Source organism: Ursus arctos, unplaced genomic scaffold (assembly GCF_023065955.2).
Source record: "Ursus arctos isolate Adak ecotype North America unplaced genomic scaffold, UrsArc2.0 scaffold_7, whole genome shotgun sequence".
Taxonomy (NCBI): domain Eukaryota; kingdom Metazoa; phylum Chordata; class Mammalia; order Carnivora; family Ursidae; genus Ursus; species Ursus arctos.
Genome location: NW_026623089.1, coordinates 25,727,756 through 25,745,250, shown reverse-complemented (window position 1 = coordinate 25,745,250; position 17,495 = coordinate 25,727,756). Strand labels below are relative to the sequence as shown.

The 17,495-nt window shown below is 41.5% G+C and overlaps 1 protein-coding gene across 16 annotated transcripts in view; it reads left to right on the top strand.

The window, feature by feature from the left end:
• Positions 1–2,730: 2,730 nt before the first annotated feature.
• The window catches only part of GBF1 (golgi brefeldin A resistant guanine nucleotide exchange factor 1), a 116,235-nt gene continuing 101,470 nt past the window's right edge, over positions 2,731–17,495 (top strand). For 11 of the 16 annotated variants that reach the window (XM_044382069.3, XM_048218865.2, XM_026493975.4 and 8 more), the window contains exons 1-3: positions 2,749–3,010; positions 14,418–14,523; positions 16,817–16,883. In XM_044382069.3, the coding sequence (XP_044238004.1) occupies positions 14,428–14,523; positions 16,817–16,883 (163 nt within the window). In that variant the 5' untranslated portion in view covers positions 2,749–3,010; positions 14,418–14,427. Of the gene's footprint in view, positions 3,011–14,417; positions 14,524–16,816; positions 16,884–17,495 lie in introns of all 16 variants that reach the window. The other 5 variants (XM_026493972.4, XM_026493971.4, XM_044382064.3 and 2 more) reach the window with 1 other exon arrangement.

Sequence of the window (17,495 nt, the reverse complement as noted above, 5' to 3'; positions counted from 1 at the left end):
CCCCCACCTTTCCTCTCTTCCAAGTAAGGCAGCTTCGTGGACAAACTAGGGTTTGGAATGAGGCAAACCAGAGTCATTCTAACCCTGCTACCAACAGTCTAAGCCTGCCACCACCACGGAGTGACCTTGGACAAGTAACTTAACTATCACCCCCATTCTCCCACCTACCCCTCAGAATTAAAGGACGCTGTCGCTGTCAGGACTTATGCTGGGCACTCAGGCCTGGGTGGTTCTCCTGTTAGTCTGCACCCCCGGCTTGCCCAGGCTGTGCTCTCCCAGCCTTAACAGGGCTGGCATTTCCCTGGTAGATACCTTGTTCTGTGGGCAAGGTGTGGCCTTGGTGCTTGCTAGCTAGGGAGTTCCAAGGAACAGGACAGATGTCCCAAGGAACATGCGGAGTCAGGCTGGGTGGCTTGGGTGACCCTGAGGGCCCTAAGCCCTATCACATAGTGTGCTCCTAAAGTAAATCTGACCAGTCATGTCTCTGCTTAAAACCCTGCAATGGCTCCTGATTGTCAAGATAAAGGCTAAACTCCCTAGCTTGGTATACAAGACTTTTAGCACCTGACCCTGTCTTTTTTTCTATCTCTCTCTCTTTTTTTTCTTTTTCTTCTCTCTCTCTCTCTCTCTCTTTTTTTTTTTTTTTTGGTTAAAGCGTGTGACAGGTGCTGAAACTCTCCCGGCTCTGGTGGCAGATAGGAGAAGGGAAGGAGCCTGTTTCCTGAACTCCAAGGTAGCCAGATGTCTAGCTTCTTGCTCCCACAACCCTCTTACACATACCCTCTGTTATCCCACCCACTTTACTGAAGAGATCAGCTTTTGTGATGTCCTCTATGATGTTAAGATTGAGGAGGGCAAGTACCATGTTTTCCTCATATTTCTATTCCTAGGCATAATGTAGAACTCGATACTGAAATCTAAGAGGGAGATGTTCTGCCTGGTAAGATGATGGACATTGCCAATTTTCTCCTCCTCACTTCTAACAAAATTCCAATCATGCTTTTTAAACTGTTTTTTAAAATATTTTGTTTTTAAGTAATCTCTACATTCAACATGGGGCTTGAACTCCTCACCCTGAGATCTAGCGTTACATGCTCCATTGATAGAGCCAGCCAGGCGCCCCAACCTTATATGCTTTTAGATGGAGGAGGTATATGAGAGTGGTGATGAGGAAGATTTGGTCCACTTAGGATTTCCAGTTGGCTATCCAGGACCTCTCAATCCGAGACAGGCCCAGAAGACCAAATCCCAGTTTTCAAATGAAAGTGGAAATGGCTCAGATGTACTGTGGAAAGAGGTGCTAAGGTGGTTGTATCTTCTTCCTCTGACTTTCTTTGGGTGAAACAGGCAAGATCCTCAAGCTGGACCCAGAGTTCAAGAGCCCAATGTGCAGGTGCAGGGAGCTGTTGAGGAGTTCCTCAGTTCTGATGTTCAGGATTATGGGTTCTTCAAATTAGAGGAATCTAGAGCATTCCCACATTCCTATTAGGTCAGGTATGGCGTTTCTCTGGATTTGGGTCATCCATAAATGGAAAGAAACGGGGAGAAGGTTGGTATCTTTTTCCACTCCCTCAGCAGGCTCTTCAGGTCTGCCCAGGCACCTGGGCTCTATCCCAGCAGATAGGCTGAGAATTCCACCATTCAGTCAGCAAGGAGAAAACCCTCCTGTCTTCTTCCCACACACTCTCACTTCTAGGTAATTCTAAATATCCTGCAACCTCTATCATCTCTTGCAAGGGGAGAGGCACCTGGGGGTAGAAGAGTGAAGATTGGGGTGGGCATCTAGCCCTTAGGCCTCTTAGCATTTCCAAGGCAAACAGGAAAGGCTTCAGTTTCCTGTCACTGGTGACGTGAAAAAAGCTAACCCCCATGATTAGCTTTTTTCCAGGTAGGTAACGAGCATCCAAGGCTTAGTATAAGGAGCAGAGTTGGGAGACACAACCTGATAGACTAAGACAAAGAGGTAGTGAAAGGCAGTGAAAAGGGGAGCTGGACTGAGGTTTGCCTCTTTGCTCTGCCATTAACTAGCTATGTGAACGTGGGGGACATCTTTCCACACTGTGACTCGGTTTCTTGCTCTGTAAATTGAGACCTGAATTAGATATCCAAGATTCCTGCCTCCTCTCGTTTTCTCTTTTTCTGGATGAAAGGAATGGGGCACAAGATACAGAAACACTTGGGATGGGACAGACACATGTATGAGAAGTCAAACAGGGCAGGTTGACGGTAGGGTGGGAGAGGGGAGGTTGGACTACATTGAAGGACTGTCCTAGGACGGAAAGAACCCAGAGCTGCCTCGAAGGGAAGTGATCCCTCAAGAGGCAAGATATTGGCCTAGATGCTTTGATAGGGAGTAGCGGGGGGTGGGCAAGAGAGTAGGGTCACCCGCTCAGGCTCTCAAAACGGATCCCGCCCCCTTTTCAGCAAATCGAAGCTTTCCTCCCCATAATGCCCAGCAGCCACTGCTAAACCGCGCACTGCAACCGAACTCTACCTAACTCCACCTCTCTAACCGCCCAGCTCAATTTCTCATTTTTATTGGCTTTTATAACTGTCACTCAGAGAGTCCCCGTATCCGTTGGTTGTCCCCTACCTACCCTTTTCTTTCCCTTGTAATCTCGCCTTCTTAGGCTGTACCTGCCCCCTAAGCAAATTTCTTTTTTCTATTGGGTAGCTGGAATGCCACTTCTCACGATACAAAGCTATGATTGGCTGTGCGCTCCAGGGCTCGCGCAGTTACCAGGCAGCGGGCTAGACTGAGGCTAGTTACCACGTCAGTGAGCTGACAGGGAAGGTAGCCGGCTCCACCGCCCGTTCCGGCCGAGTCTTCCTGGCCGACTGTGCGGTCCCTGACTTCGGCCTCAACTTCCAGGAAACGGGCTCCTTCCCTTCTCCCACCTGCCACCAGAGCTGGGAGAGTCGCTAAAGGAAGCCTTCGGGGCTCGCGCTGGACATGAGCAGCGGCTGCGGGTCCTGGGACTAGGCCCCGCCATTTTGGATCCGCTGACAGGTCAGCGAAGTCTCTTCTTAGAGTTCCAGTGTCGTGAAGGCCGTCCTGACATCGCCATAGGGAATGAGGGGAGGAGGGCCCTTCAGTTGGACGAGTCGGGTGGGTTAAGAACGCAGGGGCAATAATAAAAGAGGAAGAGATTGTTGTGGGAGAGAACTGGGAGGCGTGCAGGGGGCAAAGGTCAGGCCCCTGCGGCTGGAGGGGCGACTACAGCTCTGACTTCTGATCCCTTTAGGGGGTCTGAATCTTTCTTCCTGTGTTCCCAGGCTTAACCTAGCCTTAAGCTCCCCTCTTCTAGAGCTTTCTGTATCCTAAAGAGTCCAGTCCTCAAAAGCTGAAAGCAACCTAAAGAACATTGTATCTACTTTTTAGGGTTGATTTTTAGACGTTAGAAACGAGAGTCTCTGCAGGTCCTGTACAGCGTCCACTTCTGTGTGACTGCCTCCTTAATACAGCTGAACTGCTTCATTAATACTGAATGATGAACTAGTGCAACCTAGACTCAGGTAGTGAGAAGAGGTGTGGAGGATTGAGGCCAATTATGGAGACCTGGGCTAAGAGAAGACTTTCCACTTCTGGGGCAGCTCAGCTGCCAGTCTGGGTCTGTATGTAAACACTGGACTTATTTTCTGAGACTGTTTCTTCCTTTACACAATCTTTACAGATATTCTCTTCTGGTGTGTGTTTTGGTTGGCATTTCCCCCCAAGGTGTTCTCTTCATTTGGCCTAAAGAGATGTTTAATCACAAGGGGGCCCCTCTATTATGACATATTTGGCTGAGAACAGAGAGGGATTTGAGTATTGGTGAAGTTTGGTACTGTTGGCCTATTATTTTTAGTGGGTAAAAAGAGTCATGAAAGATGTTCATCTGATTTAAAATTGGTAGGGTCAGGGCAGCAGAGTGAATGATGGAGCATAACTCCAAGGAGTAGTTTATGGCACTGTGGTAACCTTTGCTAAACTGCTGTATTGTAAAACTGTAAAAGTTCCCAGGGGTAAAGAGTGCCTTCAGAAATGAGGAATAGTGTAAATAGTGTTTTTTTAACGCACAAAATAGACATTTTTCTGCCTTTAATTGAGTATATAAGGCACTTCTCTGCCCTGTGGAGGATACAAATAGAAAGGCCTGTTTTGGGATTGCTCTGTTTAATTTACCCACTTTTTTTTTTTTTTTTTAAGATTTTATTTATTTATTTGACAGAGAGAGAGACAGCCAGTGAGAGGGAACACAGGCAGGGGGAGTGGGAGAGGAAGAGGAAGAATCAGGCTCCCAGCGGAGGAGCCTGACGTGGGGCTCGATCCCAGGACTCCGGGATCACTCCCTGAGGTGAAGGCAGACGCTTAACGACTGAGCCACCCAGGCGCCCCTAATTTACCCACTTCTTAAAAGCAGTAGCATATATATGCAATGGCCGGCCTAGAGCATGAGCTAGGGATAAGCAGTGTCAACCTAATGCCTTTCAGAAAGTAATGGACACTCAATAAGTGTTATTTGTATCTAGGATTAGTTGTAGTATGTGATCCTGACTTGTGGCCTGGTTCTGGCCTTGGCAGTCAGGACTTTGCATGGTGAGGTAGTGACAAGGAGGATCAAAACCTCATTGTGTTAGAAAGAAAAACTGTATAGGATCTAGTGACTAAATTCAGTTTCTTCTTACCTAATGCCCTCAGCCCTCCTGAAATTGTGTGTGTGTGTGTGTGTGTGTGTTGTTGGGGGATAGCATTGTTTGTATTTATCTACTTTAAATAAGGGGATGGAAATGGTCCAGGAAACAAGTTTGTATTTTAACTTGCTGATCTAAGTTGCAGAATTTCTACAAAAAAATAGAAAGTGGCTTATGAAATGACATAGCCTAGGAAGTATCCAGGTTTGATGAACCTGCCATGCTCACCTGGGTTGATGTGCCCTCTTGAGCCCTGTTGAGTTGATAGGCTTTGCATAATAGGCAATCTAGTCTTTGAGTAGATAGAATGACCAATCCAGTATCTTTTCAGTTGGGCCTGGAGGTGACTCAGGCATCAAAGATTTCCTTTCTTTACCGAAAATTCATTTTCTAGGTAGGAATAGCTTTTCACCACCAACCCTCACCCCAAAGAGAAAATTTGTTCTTTTGTATGTCAACCATACTTCAATTAAAAAAAAAAAGAAAAGAAAAGAAAATTTGTTCTTCCTTCAAGACTTGAATTTGAGCTATATTTCAGAGGTGGCTGTAGACAGACGGTGTCTTCTAATCTTGACAGTGATGCTTATTGGCTCAGTGGGAGCTCAGGTTGTAGACACCTCTCTTCATGAGTAGCCGGGCACCAATCCCAGTTGAACTTGTAGTTCTCAGAGTTCCACTACTATTTCATGTTCCAGAATGCAGGATGACTGCCACTTTTAGATAATAACTTCATTAATAGGGTACTTAGACTGGCCAGTGTGGGCAGCTAGAGAGGCAAAAGATGCAGCTCCTGCTTTACGGAGACACACTGTATTTATACAGTACTCTCTGGAAGGATCATCCTTGGCTTTGTTTGCCACTTCTGCTGATTGATCACAGTCTGTCCCTGTGGTTCAGTGTGACTGATTAGAATAATTCTGCTGTTGGGGTAATGGTGAAGTTGAGTTGAAGGGAGAAGGGGAGGTTTGTTTTATCATCAGGCTGGAAGGGCATGTGTAAATTATAATTGGCAGCTGTTTAGCTTTTATTGTTTTTTTTTTTTTAAAGATTTTATTTATTTATTTGACAGAGATAGAGACAGCCAGTGAGAGAGGGAACACAAGCAGGGGGAGTGGGAGAGGAAGAAGCGGGCTCATAGCAGAGGAGCCTGATGTGGGGCTTGATCCCATAACGCCAAGATCATGCCCTGAGCTGAAGGCAGATGCTTAACCACCCAGGCACCCCAGCTTTTATTGTTCTTTTTCTGTATTTCAGTATGTTCAACAGCAGTTGTTTAATTAAATAAAAACATAATAGAGCAGTCTGTTGATTTGGAGCCCCAGTCGTAATGGAAGTGATCATGGAAGTAACGATTTGTTGCTATCACGTAAACCAAGGATTACAAGCTTAAATGCTTGAGTATCAGGCAGGTAATGTAAATGAGGGAAGTAAGCCAGGTATGAATGTATTAGGATACAGCGGGGACTGTCGTGTACTGGAATGTGGGCACACACTAGGCTTCCTATTTTTCAGGAGAAACTTGAAATTCAGATCACTGTGTTTTAAACTCTTCGCAACTAAAGTCTTTAAAACCTTTTCCAGATAGAACAAGTATGTCTGTGGCTTGGATTCTTTCTATGATGGGTGGATGATGACCCCTGATAGACAAGACAGGCATGCCTTGTAAGACTTAGTCACTGCAGTTCTCTATGTATAATCACACAGGCTAACCTTTTGTCTTTGTCCTACTCTGTAAACTGTCACCCTTAGTTGTCACCTTGGGTGCTCTGAGTGGTTAAAAGATGAGTAAGAAGAGAAGCATTGTTTCATTTTTCATCTTCAAGCTGGTAGAAAGGACATTTTTGGACATATCTTAGTGGCTCACCTTAGTGGCTCACATTGCCTATCACCTTGGGATAGACTCAGAATCTCCATAGAGGAAGGAGGTGTGATGGCAGAGCTGAGGTACACTGGTCACCTGATTGTTGGGTTTGGGAGGATTTTCCAGTTGTGGCCTGTCAGGGCAGCAACTTTTCCTAGTTTGACTTTCACTTACTTCCACGCTTTGGGTAAATTTCTTGAGCCAGTAAGTTGTTTACTAATTCAGTAATTCTTGGTCACTTTCTGTGCTTTATTAGGATGGAACTATGGTATATTCCTTGGCTTGCTCTGGGAATCTTACAAGCTGCATCTTTAGTGCTTCTCTGGAATGTTTGAGAGATTGAAGATAAACCTTGGAAGGGCCAGTTGAAGGTCATTTAGCTTCTGTCCTCTGAGAAAGCCCATCAGTTTTCTTGTTTTGCACAGCTCTGTATTAGACACCAAAGCACCATGAAGCAGACAAACAGTCTCTGCCTTTGGAGAATCTGATTTCTTATTGGATAAGGACATCTTCTTTTTTGTGTGTGTTTGTTTTTAGATTTTATTTATTTGTTTGAGAGAGGGAGCATGGGCACGCGTGCACATGCACGGCAAAGGGAGAAGGAGTGGACTCCCCACTGAGAGGGAGCCTGACTTGGGGCTCCATCCCAGGACCCAGAGATCAAAACCTGAGCTGAAGGCAGATGCTTAACTGACTGAGCCACCCAGGCGCCCAAGAATTATGTATTTCTGAGAAGAAATGTGAACATGCTCGTAGCACATGAGGAGACTTCAGGAAAATAGATGTGAAAATAGAAGACTGGTGGGTAATGTGGGTTCTTTTTGTCTATAGAGTAGCCTGTGTGGAATTTGTAACTGCTGATAAAGAAACGAATTTGGGATGCAGAAGGGAGGTTTTCCTGTCTGGCTTAGAGTCCTTGTCTTTATGAGGTCATGTGAGCTGCACTATACTGAAGAGTCAGTCTTTGATGTTAGTTCATCCATTTGTTCATTTGCTCCTTCAGTATTTATCATTTATCTTACAGGTATTGGGGATAAAAAGGTGAATAAATCATGGTCTCTTCCTGAGATGTCTATAGACCCATGGGAGAGACAGACTAAATGAATAATTATAAACCAGTAAAAGTTCTTTGGAGCTATGTATAGTATGATAGGATGACAAAGAAAGGACTACTAATACTCTCTGGGGGGAGTGGTTTAGCTAGGGAAGATCTCACAGAGCAGGCATTATAATAACTAATTTTTGGAGGGTTTAAATAGTGCTGGTACCATTCTAGATGCGTTCCAGTCTTCTTATGTATGCTTCACAACAAGCAGATGAGGAGGTACTATCTTCCTTTTGCAGTGGAGAATTGTAAACTGGGGCTCAGAAAGGCTAAGAAACTTGGCTGAGATCATAAAGGTGGTAACAGTCAGGACTGTTTTGCTTCTGAAGCTTGTTCTTGTAACCACTGTGGTATTCTGACTTTCTCATTGACTTTTGGATGGAATGAGGAAGGGTTTACCAGGTGGACAAGAGTGGGGGAAAAAAAGATATTCAAAACAGAAAAGGTGCAGCAAGTGCAGAGACAGGCAACAAAGACCATGATTTTAAAAAGAAGAAACTTTTGATGGTCTATTTCATACACGCAGAGAACATGTATAGCATCTATGGGGCATCAGTGTCCCCTATCCAGCTTAAAAAACAAAATATCACCAAAATGAGGCCACTTTTATATCCTTCTCTGTTAGTCACATTCCCCTTCCCCACAGCCACTATTCTAAATTTTTTGTGAGTTTCCCTGGGTTATAGTCTTAGCAGTGGAATCGCTGAGATATAGGGTATGAAGTTCTTCAATTTTGCAAGACGATGCCAAATTGTAATCCAGATGAGTTGTATCAGTTTACATACTCACAAACAGCTTGCTGTGCATTTTTACCAACTCCCTAGTATTGTCAGATTAAAATTTTTGTGCTATTTTTTTGCTATAAAGTGGTGTCTCATAAACTTATTTTATAATTTTCTTGATTATTAATGGAGCTAATAATGTTTTTGTATATTTATTTGCTGTTTATATTTCCTTATTCTGTGAAATGCCTATTCATGTCTCTTGCCAATTTGGGGGAGGGTTTATATGTCTATTTTTTATAGTTTTGTAACATTTTGTATTATGGATATTGCTTCTTTATTAGTTATATGTATAAAATATACAAATATTTTCTTCCAGTTTGTGACCTGTCTTTTCCCTTTTTTTCATGGTGTTTTTTTGAACAAATGTCTTTAATTTTAACATGGTTTAATTTACCAGTTTTTTAACTGGTCGTGCTTTTTGTTTCCTGTTTAGGTGCTTCTCTTCTATGCTGAGATTATAAAAATACTTATATATTAACTTCTAAAAGTTTTCAAGTTTTCTTTTTCACATTTAAGTCTTTAATTCATTTGAAATAGATTTTTTTTTTGGTATTCCATGAAGTAAGGACCCAATTTATTATTTCTGTTTCTCCTGATTTTGTTTAGATCTAGAGGGAGTTGCTAGTTGATAGAGTGACTCCTTCTCTTTGGATCCTCTTGGGGTGAGTAACTGGGATGCCACAAAGCACCAGGGGAATGCTATAGACTCAGCTTTAAACAGACGGTATCTTCAAATGGTATATGTGGCTTATAGTCTCTGGGCCAGTGGCTTATCTGTTAGTGGCTGCTTATTTGGTTGTTCCTTCTCATGTTATTTCACCACGATACAGGATAGACCTTAAATTCTTTTCTGCCATACTTATATGAGGTCTCTGCAGGCCTTTGTGACCTTATTTTTGTTTTAGAAATGAATGCCTTAATTTAATTTAATTTTTTAAAAGATTTTATGTATTAGAGAAAGTGCGAGAGAGAGAGAGCGAGCGAGAGAGAGAGAGATGGCGAGCACGAGCAGGGAGCCCGATGGGGGACTCGATCCTAGAACGCCAAGATCATGAGCCAAAGGCAGACACTTAACTGACTGAACCACCCAGGTGCCCCCTTTGTGACCTTGTGACAAGGGGTTCTAGGCTATCGCGTACCAGATAGCAAGTGGTTCATCTGAGCTTCCCATTTGAAGTTGAAGGGCAGATTCCCTTGGGAGAATCCCTCTGTGAGGAGGCAAATGCTCAGAAGCCTGGAAGGAGATAAGCAACTCTGTATGGTCCTTGAAAAAGAATTCCTCTTCATTCTCTAGTTGTTTCTTTTTTACTAAGAAAAGAAGTTTAAGACAATGATTTTTTGCTTACATCTTCACTGTCTTAGGAAGTTGTTAGCTTTTGGTGCTTAATAAATTTTGATCAAATGTTAGGTTGATTACTTCAGTTGGAATCCCAGTTCAAAATTTATTTTCTCTGGGATGCCTTCCAAATAGCCAGTAGATCCTTTAAGTCATTAATTGGCACTTTTTTTTTTTTTTGGGGTGCAATTTGTAGTATAGTGTTGTTGTTTACCTGTTGCTGTGTTATTTTCAGTATGGGTGTTTTCTCTCATTCTCTTAGTTCTTTGAAAGAGATTAAATATTCTTATTTTATACTGTCCTTTTACAGGCCCTCCAAAATATTTCTTTTTAAGATTTTATTTATTTATTTTAGAGACAGAGAGACCGCAAGCAGGGTGAGGAGCACAGGGAGAGGGACAAGCAGACTTTATGCTGAGTGCAGAGCCTGACACAGGGCTAGATCTCACAATCCTGAGATCATGACTCCAGATGAAATCAAGAGTCTGATGCTTAATCGACTGTGCCACCCAGGCGCTCCCAAAATATTTTTTATAATGGTAGGTATTCAGTATACATACTGAATGATAACTGTATATTGAAGGCCCTCCATGATATGCCCCACACTGGCTGTTCTAGCTTTACCTCCTATTATTCCCCTAGGAGTAATGTTCCAGCCAGTTTGGAATAATCATGATCCCCTAAATACCTACTGAATTTTCCTACTCGTGAGCCTTTATCGTTGCCATTCTTTCCTTATATATTTGACTGTTTGAATCTGGTCTGGTGGCCCCTGGGTAGCTCAGTCAGCTAAGCATCTGGCTCTTGATTTCGGCTCAGGTGATGGTCTCGGATTCCTAAAATCAAGCCCTGTGTTGTTGGGCTCCATGCTCAGTGAGGAGTCGGTTTCTCCCACTCTCCCTCTGCCCCTCCCCCCACTCACTCTTTCACGCTCTCTCTCTAAAATAAAAAAATAAATCTAAAAAAATTTTGAATCCTGTCTTCCAGTTGCCTTTCCAGAGCCCTCTGCCAGAAATAATTTTCGTTGTTCCACTACTGTGCCATTGTGTATTACTCATGCATTGGAGATATATATGGGTTTGTGTGTATATGTATGTGTTTTATCTAATCTGTTAGATTATAAATTCCTTGTGGGTGAGTAGTGACAATTCTGTATGCTGTGCCTAGTATTTTGCTTAGCATGTGTTAGGTAATGTCTGATTGACTGAAGTAAATGTTAGCTAATTAACTTTGATTCCATTTACATATGGAATAATACAACTACTCTGCACTATTCTAATTTATTTAAGTATTTTTTAAAAATTATTTTATTATTTATTTATTTATTTTAAACATGTTATTTGTCAGAGAGAGGGAGAGAGAGTGCATAAGCAGGGAGAGCGGCAGGCAGAGGGAGAAGCAGGCTCCCTGCTGAGCAAGGAGCCCAATGCAGGGGCTAGGTCCCTGAGCCAAAGGCAGATGCTTAACGACTGAGCCACCCAGGTGTCCCTTTAAGTATTTTTTTAAAGATTTATTTTTTTATTAGAGAGTGCACTACAAGCTCTAGTGGGGGCAGGGACAGAGGGTGAGAATCTTCAAACAGACCCCCCCACTAAGTGGGGAGCCCAACTTCTGCTGGAACCCACCACCAGTGAGATCATGACCGAAGTGGAAACCAAGAGTCGTCAACTGACTGAGCCAGCCAGGCGCCCCTTCACTATTCTAATTTAAAAATAGGTAATAGGTTATATATATGTGTGACACAAAATTCAAGAGGTAGGTGGTCTTCTCATCCTGGTTCCCCACTTCCCTTCTCTGGAGGCAACCTCCATTAGCCATTTCTTCAAAATCCTTCCAGAGATATAGAGCATATTCATCTTGCCTAAATAAATTAAGGAAGGAATGGTACTAAAGTTTTTATCTTTTCTCTTCTGATACTTTGAATTATTTTTGAATTTGTTTGTCTTCTATTTCTTGGTTCTCCTCCTTACTGTTGTTATGTTCTCATTATTGAATTTTCTCAGGAGAGAACATTGTTGTGTGCCTAGGGCATTTGGAAAGTAGGTAAGTCCTCCGGGACTAACCTAGTTCTTTTCTCTTTCTTTCTTTCTTTCTTTCTTTCTTTCTTTCTTTCTTTCTTTTTAACCTAGTTGTTTCTTTAAACTGCCATTAAAATAAATGTTTTGTTATGTTGTATTCTCTTGTGGATTTGAAGAAGGTATTATGGTCCTGGACAAAACTTGTACCTGTCCTTTTTCCCTTTATTATAATGGTTTTCATACTTCTTGCTTTCTGGGGTCCCTGTCTTATGCAAAATATGCAAATGGTACTACTGGAAGGATGTATTTTTTTCTGTATATCACTTGGTCATTTTCTTTTAGATCCCCTTAAACTCTGTAAATGCCTCATGGGCGGAAATTATATCTCATCTCTTTCATCATTATTAATTTTAAATTATATTGATGGTATAGTAATATAGTCTCCTTGTAAAAAATTAAAACATTATAGGTAAGGCTAAAGTGTCCTCTGATTATACCCTGGTTTCACAATATCATCTCTAAAGATAACTGTGATTGTTGAATTTGGGGTATGGTTGTTGAGTTTGGGGTACATCTGCCAGACTTTTTTTTTTTTAAGATTTATTTATTTGGGGGAGAGAGAGAGAGTGCATGTGATGAGCAGGGGCAGGGGGTGTGGTGATGGGCAGAGGGAAAGAATCTCAAGCAGACTCCCCACTGAGTGTGGAGCTGGACGTGGGCCCGATCTCACCCTGAGACCATGACCCGAGCCAAAATCAAGAGTCAGACACCCAACGAACTGAGCCACCCAGGCGCCCCTGCCCAGGCCTTTTATTCTCTGTTTACATATGTATATATTACCTGGACAAAATACATTAAGTACACTTGGCAGCATGGATGACTCACAAACATAGTGTTTCAAGGGAAAAGGTCAAATTGCAGAAAAATACATGTAATATTATATTATTTACATAAAGTACAAAAACATGCAGAATACTACTATTTAAAAATATATATCAGTGAAGTAAAAGTATGAAGCAACATAAAAGTTTAATAAACATCAGATTTAGGGGCGCCTGGGTGGCGCAGTCATTAAGCGTTTGCCTTTGGCTCGGGGTGATCCCAGCATTCTGGGATCAAGCCCCACATCAGGCTTCTCCTCTAGGAGCCTGCTTCTTCTTCTCCCACTCCCGCTGCTTGTGTTCCCTCTCTCGCTGGCTGTCTCTATCTCTGTCAAATAAATAAATAAAATCTTTAAAAAAATAAAATAAAAAATAAACATCAGATTTAGAATAGTGAGACCTATTGATGAAAGAGGAGGATATGATTAGGGAGAGTACACAGAGACTTCAGTTGTACCATTCTTAATCTGGATACTGGCTGTTCTATTGCTTTTTATATTGTATTATATGTTAAATTTGCATAATTTCAAAAACAAATCTAGTATTTTATGTAGGGTGGGTGGGTTGGTTGGTTTTTACATAAATGGTAACATAGAGTTATATGCTACAGTTTCTTTTTTTTCATTCCATATGTCTGAGAGCTCTGTCCGTCCAGGTCTTATTTGCTTTGTATCCTTAGTACTCTGAAAGATGCCATATGCATAGTAGGTGCTTAGTAAGTAGTGTTTGTGGAATTCTTTCTTTCCTTACACTGATAGCCTTACTGTTTTAGCTTTCCTGGAGCCTGATCTAAATATCTAACTATATGTCCCATCACCCTTTTCCTTTCTGCTTTTTAAAGTTTTGTTCTTTTGAGGAGGGTTTCTAAATAATGGAAAGTGGAAAGTGGTTTTACACGCTCCTAGGGTTTTCTCTATGCCAAGAAGATACTCTGTTTTTTTTATATTTTCATCTGGGAAGAGAATTAAACATGTTTTCCAAGTGCTGTTCTAGGCAGTAAAGAAAATCCTGTGATAATTCAGTTGAGAACACTTAAAGTACTAAAGTAGTATTTTAGCTTCACTTCAGAGATTCATACAGAAGGAGCTTTAAAATGAGTCGACCTTATTAGACTATTTTATAGACTATCTTATTAGAGAGTTCAATCTATCTTATTAGAGAGTTCCTGCTCTAAGCAAGTAAACTTGACCTTTCAGAACTTTTTAAAGGTTGTATCACTGCCGCTGTCCAGTTTTCTGGAGCTGACTTGGTAGAATGGGTGTAGTCTGTAAATTGACATTGTAACTGTGGTTCTGAACCAAGGCTATTTTTCTAACAGCCTTCATTCTTTTCTTTTAACTTGAACTTTCATTATTACTTTATTGAGGGAATAAAGAAGAACAAAGGGAAGATCTGAAATATATCTTTAACAAACTAGTTACACAGATGTATCTGCATACCTAAAATCCTCACAGGAGAGATTTGGGGGACAATTGACTTTGAAGAATTTGACATGCTTGCTAGAGATTGTTGAGGTGCTTTTGAGAAATTTTCTGGATTGATACTTTTTGAGTTGTATCTTGAATTTCTGGAGACCTCTAGGAGAGCCAGGTAGCTGGATTCATAACATAAGATGGACTTCATCCTATCCCAGTATTACTGGTGGGAATCATGGTACTAAGTAGTTAAATCATAATTCTGATCTTATCTGGTACTGATTTAAACATGGGTATGCTCTGAGTAATTAAATATTAACTAACTTTTAACTGTTTTGGTAGGTTTGCCAGGATGGTGGATAAAAATATTTACATCATTCAAGGGGAGATTAACATTGTGGTTGGGGCAATCAAACGAAATGCCCGATGGAGCACTCATACTCCACTGGTAAGTGGGAAATGGGCAGATAGCTTGGTCACTGAGTTGTAAGGGATCTGATGCATGGTTAAAACAGTAATCAATTTCCCTATAATGATGAGAGTAGTAGGAACTCAGAGTTGTTCTTGGTATTGAGGAGCCTTTTCTTTTAATTTTTTAATTTTAATGTTAATTTTTTTTTTTTTTTTTGAGAGAGACAGAGAGAACAAGAGGGAAGGAGGGTCAGAGAAAGAGGGAGAAGCAGACTCTCTGTTGAGCAGGGAGCCCAATGTGGGGCTTGATCCCAGGACCCTGAGATCATGACCTGAGATGAAGGCAGACACTTAACCGACTGAGCCACCCGGGTGCCTCCCCTTTTATTTTTTAAAGATTTATTTACTTATTTTAGAGAGAGAGAGAGTGCACGAATGGGAGGAGGGGCAGAGGAAGAGAGAGGGGAAGCAGACTCCCCGTTAAGCAGGGAGCTCGACGTGGGGCTTGATCGCATGACCCTGAGATCATGACCCTGAAATTATGACCTGAGCTGAAACCAGGAGTTGGGCGCTTAACTGACTGAGCCACCCAGGCACCCCTATCAAGGACCCTTCTGTTTTATTCCAACTAGTGTCAAATTTATAGGCTGCCTTTTTTTCTCTGGGACCCAAAAGATGATACTATTCTTCTAGCTATTTTTGTAGATAACCGAAGGTAGCACTTGGGACCTCTTAAATATGCCTAAAAATGTCAGAAAGATGCCTTATATTTAGATTCCCTAGGATTATAATTAGCTATCAAATTGATACATGGAGTGTGGCTTGGTGGTGGTACTCCTTGGGAGTATATAGAGCAGACCGTATCTTGCCAATCAGATGAGTGAATAATTTACCTGTTGTAAAGGTGGCTTTCTTTGTTGCATATGTATGTTCAAGGATATTTTTTGCACAGCTGTATAAAACAATATTTGGCACAATTATAAAAACAAGTTTAGACATTTCCAACTCAGTGAATATAGGTATGTGTGTTTGGAAATTTCTCATGTTCATTTATTAAATGAATTGTTTAGGGGTACCTGGCTGGCTCAGTTGGTAGAATGTACAACTCTTGATCTTGGGGTTGTAAGATTGAGCCCCACGCTGGGTGTAGAGATTACTTAAAAATAAAATCTTATTTTATTTTATTATTATTATTTTAGTAGGCTCCACGCCCAGTGTGGGGGCTTAAACTCACAACTGTGAGATTAAGAGTCCCGTGCTCTACTGACTGAGCCAGCCAGGCGCCCCAGAGGCTTTTTTAAAAAAGATTTTATTTATTTTATTTGAGAGAGAAAGCATGCATGAGTCAGGGGCAGAGGGAGAAGCAGACTCCTTGTTGAGCAGGGAGCCCAGTGTAGGGCTTCATCCCAGCATGCTGAGATCATGACCTGAGCCAAAGACAGACGCTCAACCGACTGAGCCACCCAGTCACCCCAAGACTTTTTTTTAAAGATTTTATTTTTAAGTAATCTCTATACCCAATGCAGGGCTTGAACCTACAACCCCAAGATCAAGAGTCACACAGACTACCAACTGAGCCAGCCAGGTGCCCCAAAAATAAAATCTTAAATAAAAATAAAAATGGTGTAGAACTGGGAGTGGAGTCAGCAATGTCTTTGAAATGAGTATATATGATTATATAATGAGTATAAAGAAGGAGAAGAGATAGAATAATACATTATCTTAGTCTTTTGTGATGCCATAACAAAGTACCACAGATTAGGTGGCTTGTAAACAAGAGAAATTTATTTCTCACAGTTCTGGAGACTGGAAGTCCACAATCAGGTTGCCAGCATGATCAGGCGAGAGCCCTCTCAGACTTCTCACATGATGGAAGGAGCAAGGGAGCTCTCTTGGGCCTCTTTTATAAGGTTATTAGTTCCATTCATGAGGGCAGAGCCCTCACCCAGCTTCTGAAGGCCCTAATCACCTGCCTTTTAAAGGCTCTACCTCTTATACCATCACATTGGACATTAGAATTTTTACATGTAAGTTTTGAAGAGACAGATATATTCAGACCATAGCACGTAGAAAGGCCCTGGCAATCTGTGGTAGCTTGAGTGCTGTGGTCATGGTATAGATTAGTGTTTCAGAATTTACTATTTTAGGTAAACCCAGAGTATCTTTGTGAAATAGGAGATTAGGAAACTGGAAAACCGAACCATGGCTAACTTTCTTTTCTTCAGAGGGAAACTTAATGATTGGATTCAGACAAAGTGCCCTTGATCTATCTGTTATTTCCTTTTTCCTCTTTGTCTGATACTTTTTTTTTTTAAACCTGTGTATTATAGGATGAAGAACGGGATCCTCTGCTGCATAGTTTCAGTCATCTAAAGGAGGTTTTAAACAATGTAACGGGTAAGTCCCCACATCTAAGTAGGATTATTTATACTGGTAAAAAACCATGTGTTTGATTTATTGCAGGGATAGACACACTTTTTCTGTAAGGGACTATATAGTAAATATTTTCGGCTTTGCAGGCCATAGCAACTGTGCAACTGCTCAATTCTGCTATTGTAGCTCAAAAGCAGACATAGGTAATACTTAAATGAATGAGCGATAAATAAAAATTAAAAAAAAACAAAAACAAAAACAGGTACAAGCCAGGTTCAGCCCATGGGTATAGTTTGCTTCTGGTTTACTGCATTGCTGATCCTTTTCCTTGAGTTCCTGGTATGATGTGCCACTTTAGTGGGGAATCAGTGTTCATACAATGATAAGCTCCCTGTATTGTTTGAGTTATAATGAAGTTATTTTTGGTTTTAACTACTTTCTTTCTCTACCTCATGCATGCCATGAGGTAGGAAGTTGGTGGCCCAAGTGAAGTTTATTTTTTTACAAGTCAAGTTTTTAGTACTTGTAACAAAACCCTCCTCTGATAGAAAGTTGTTGTCACTCTTAGGGCCTTAATTGTGTGTCATATAGATCTTTCAGTCTTCATGTGTTCCCAGAATCATTTGTCTCTTTTTT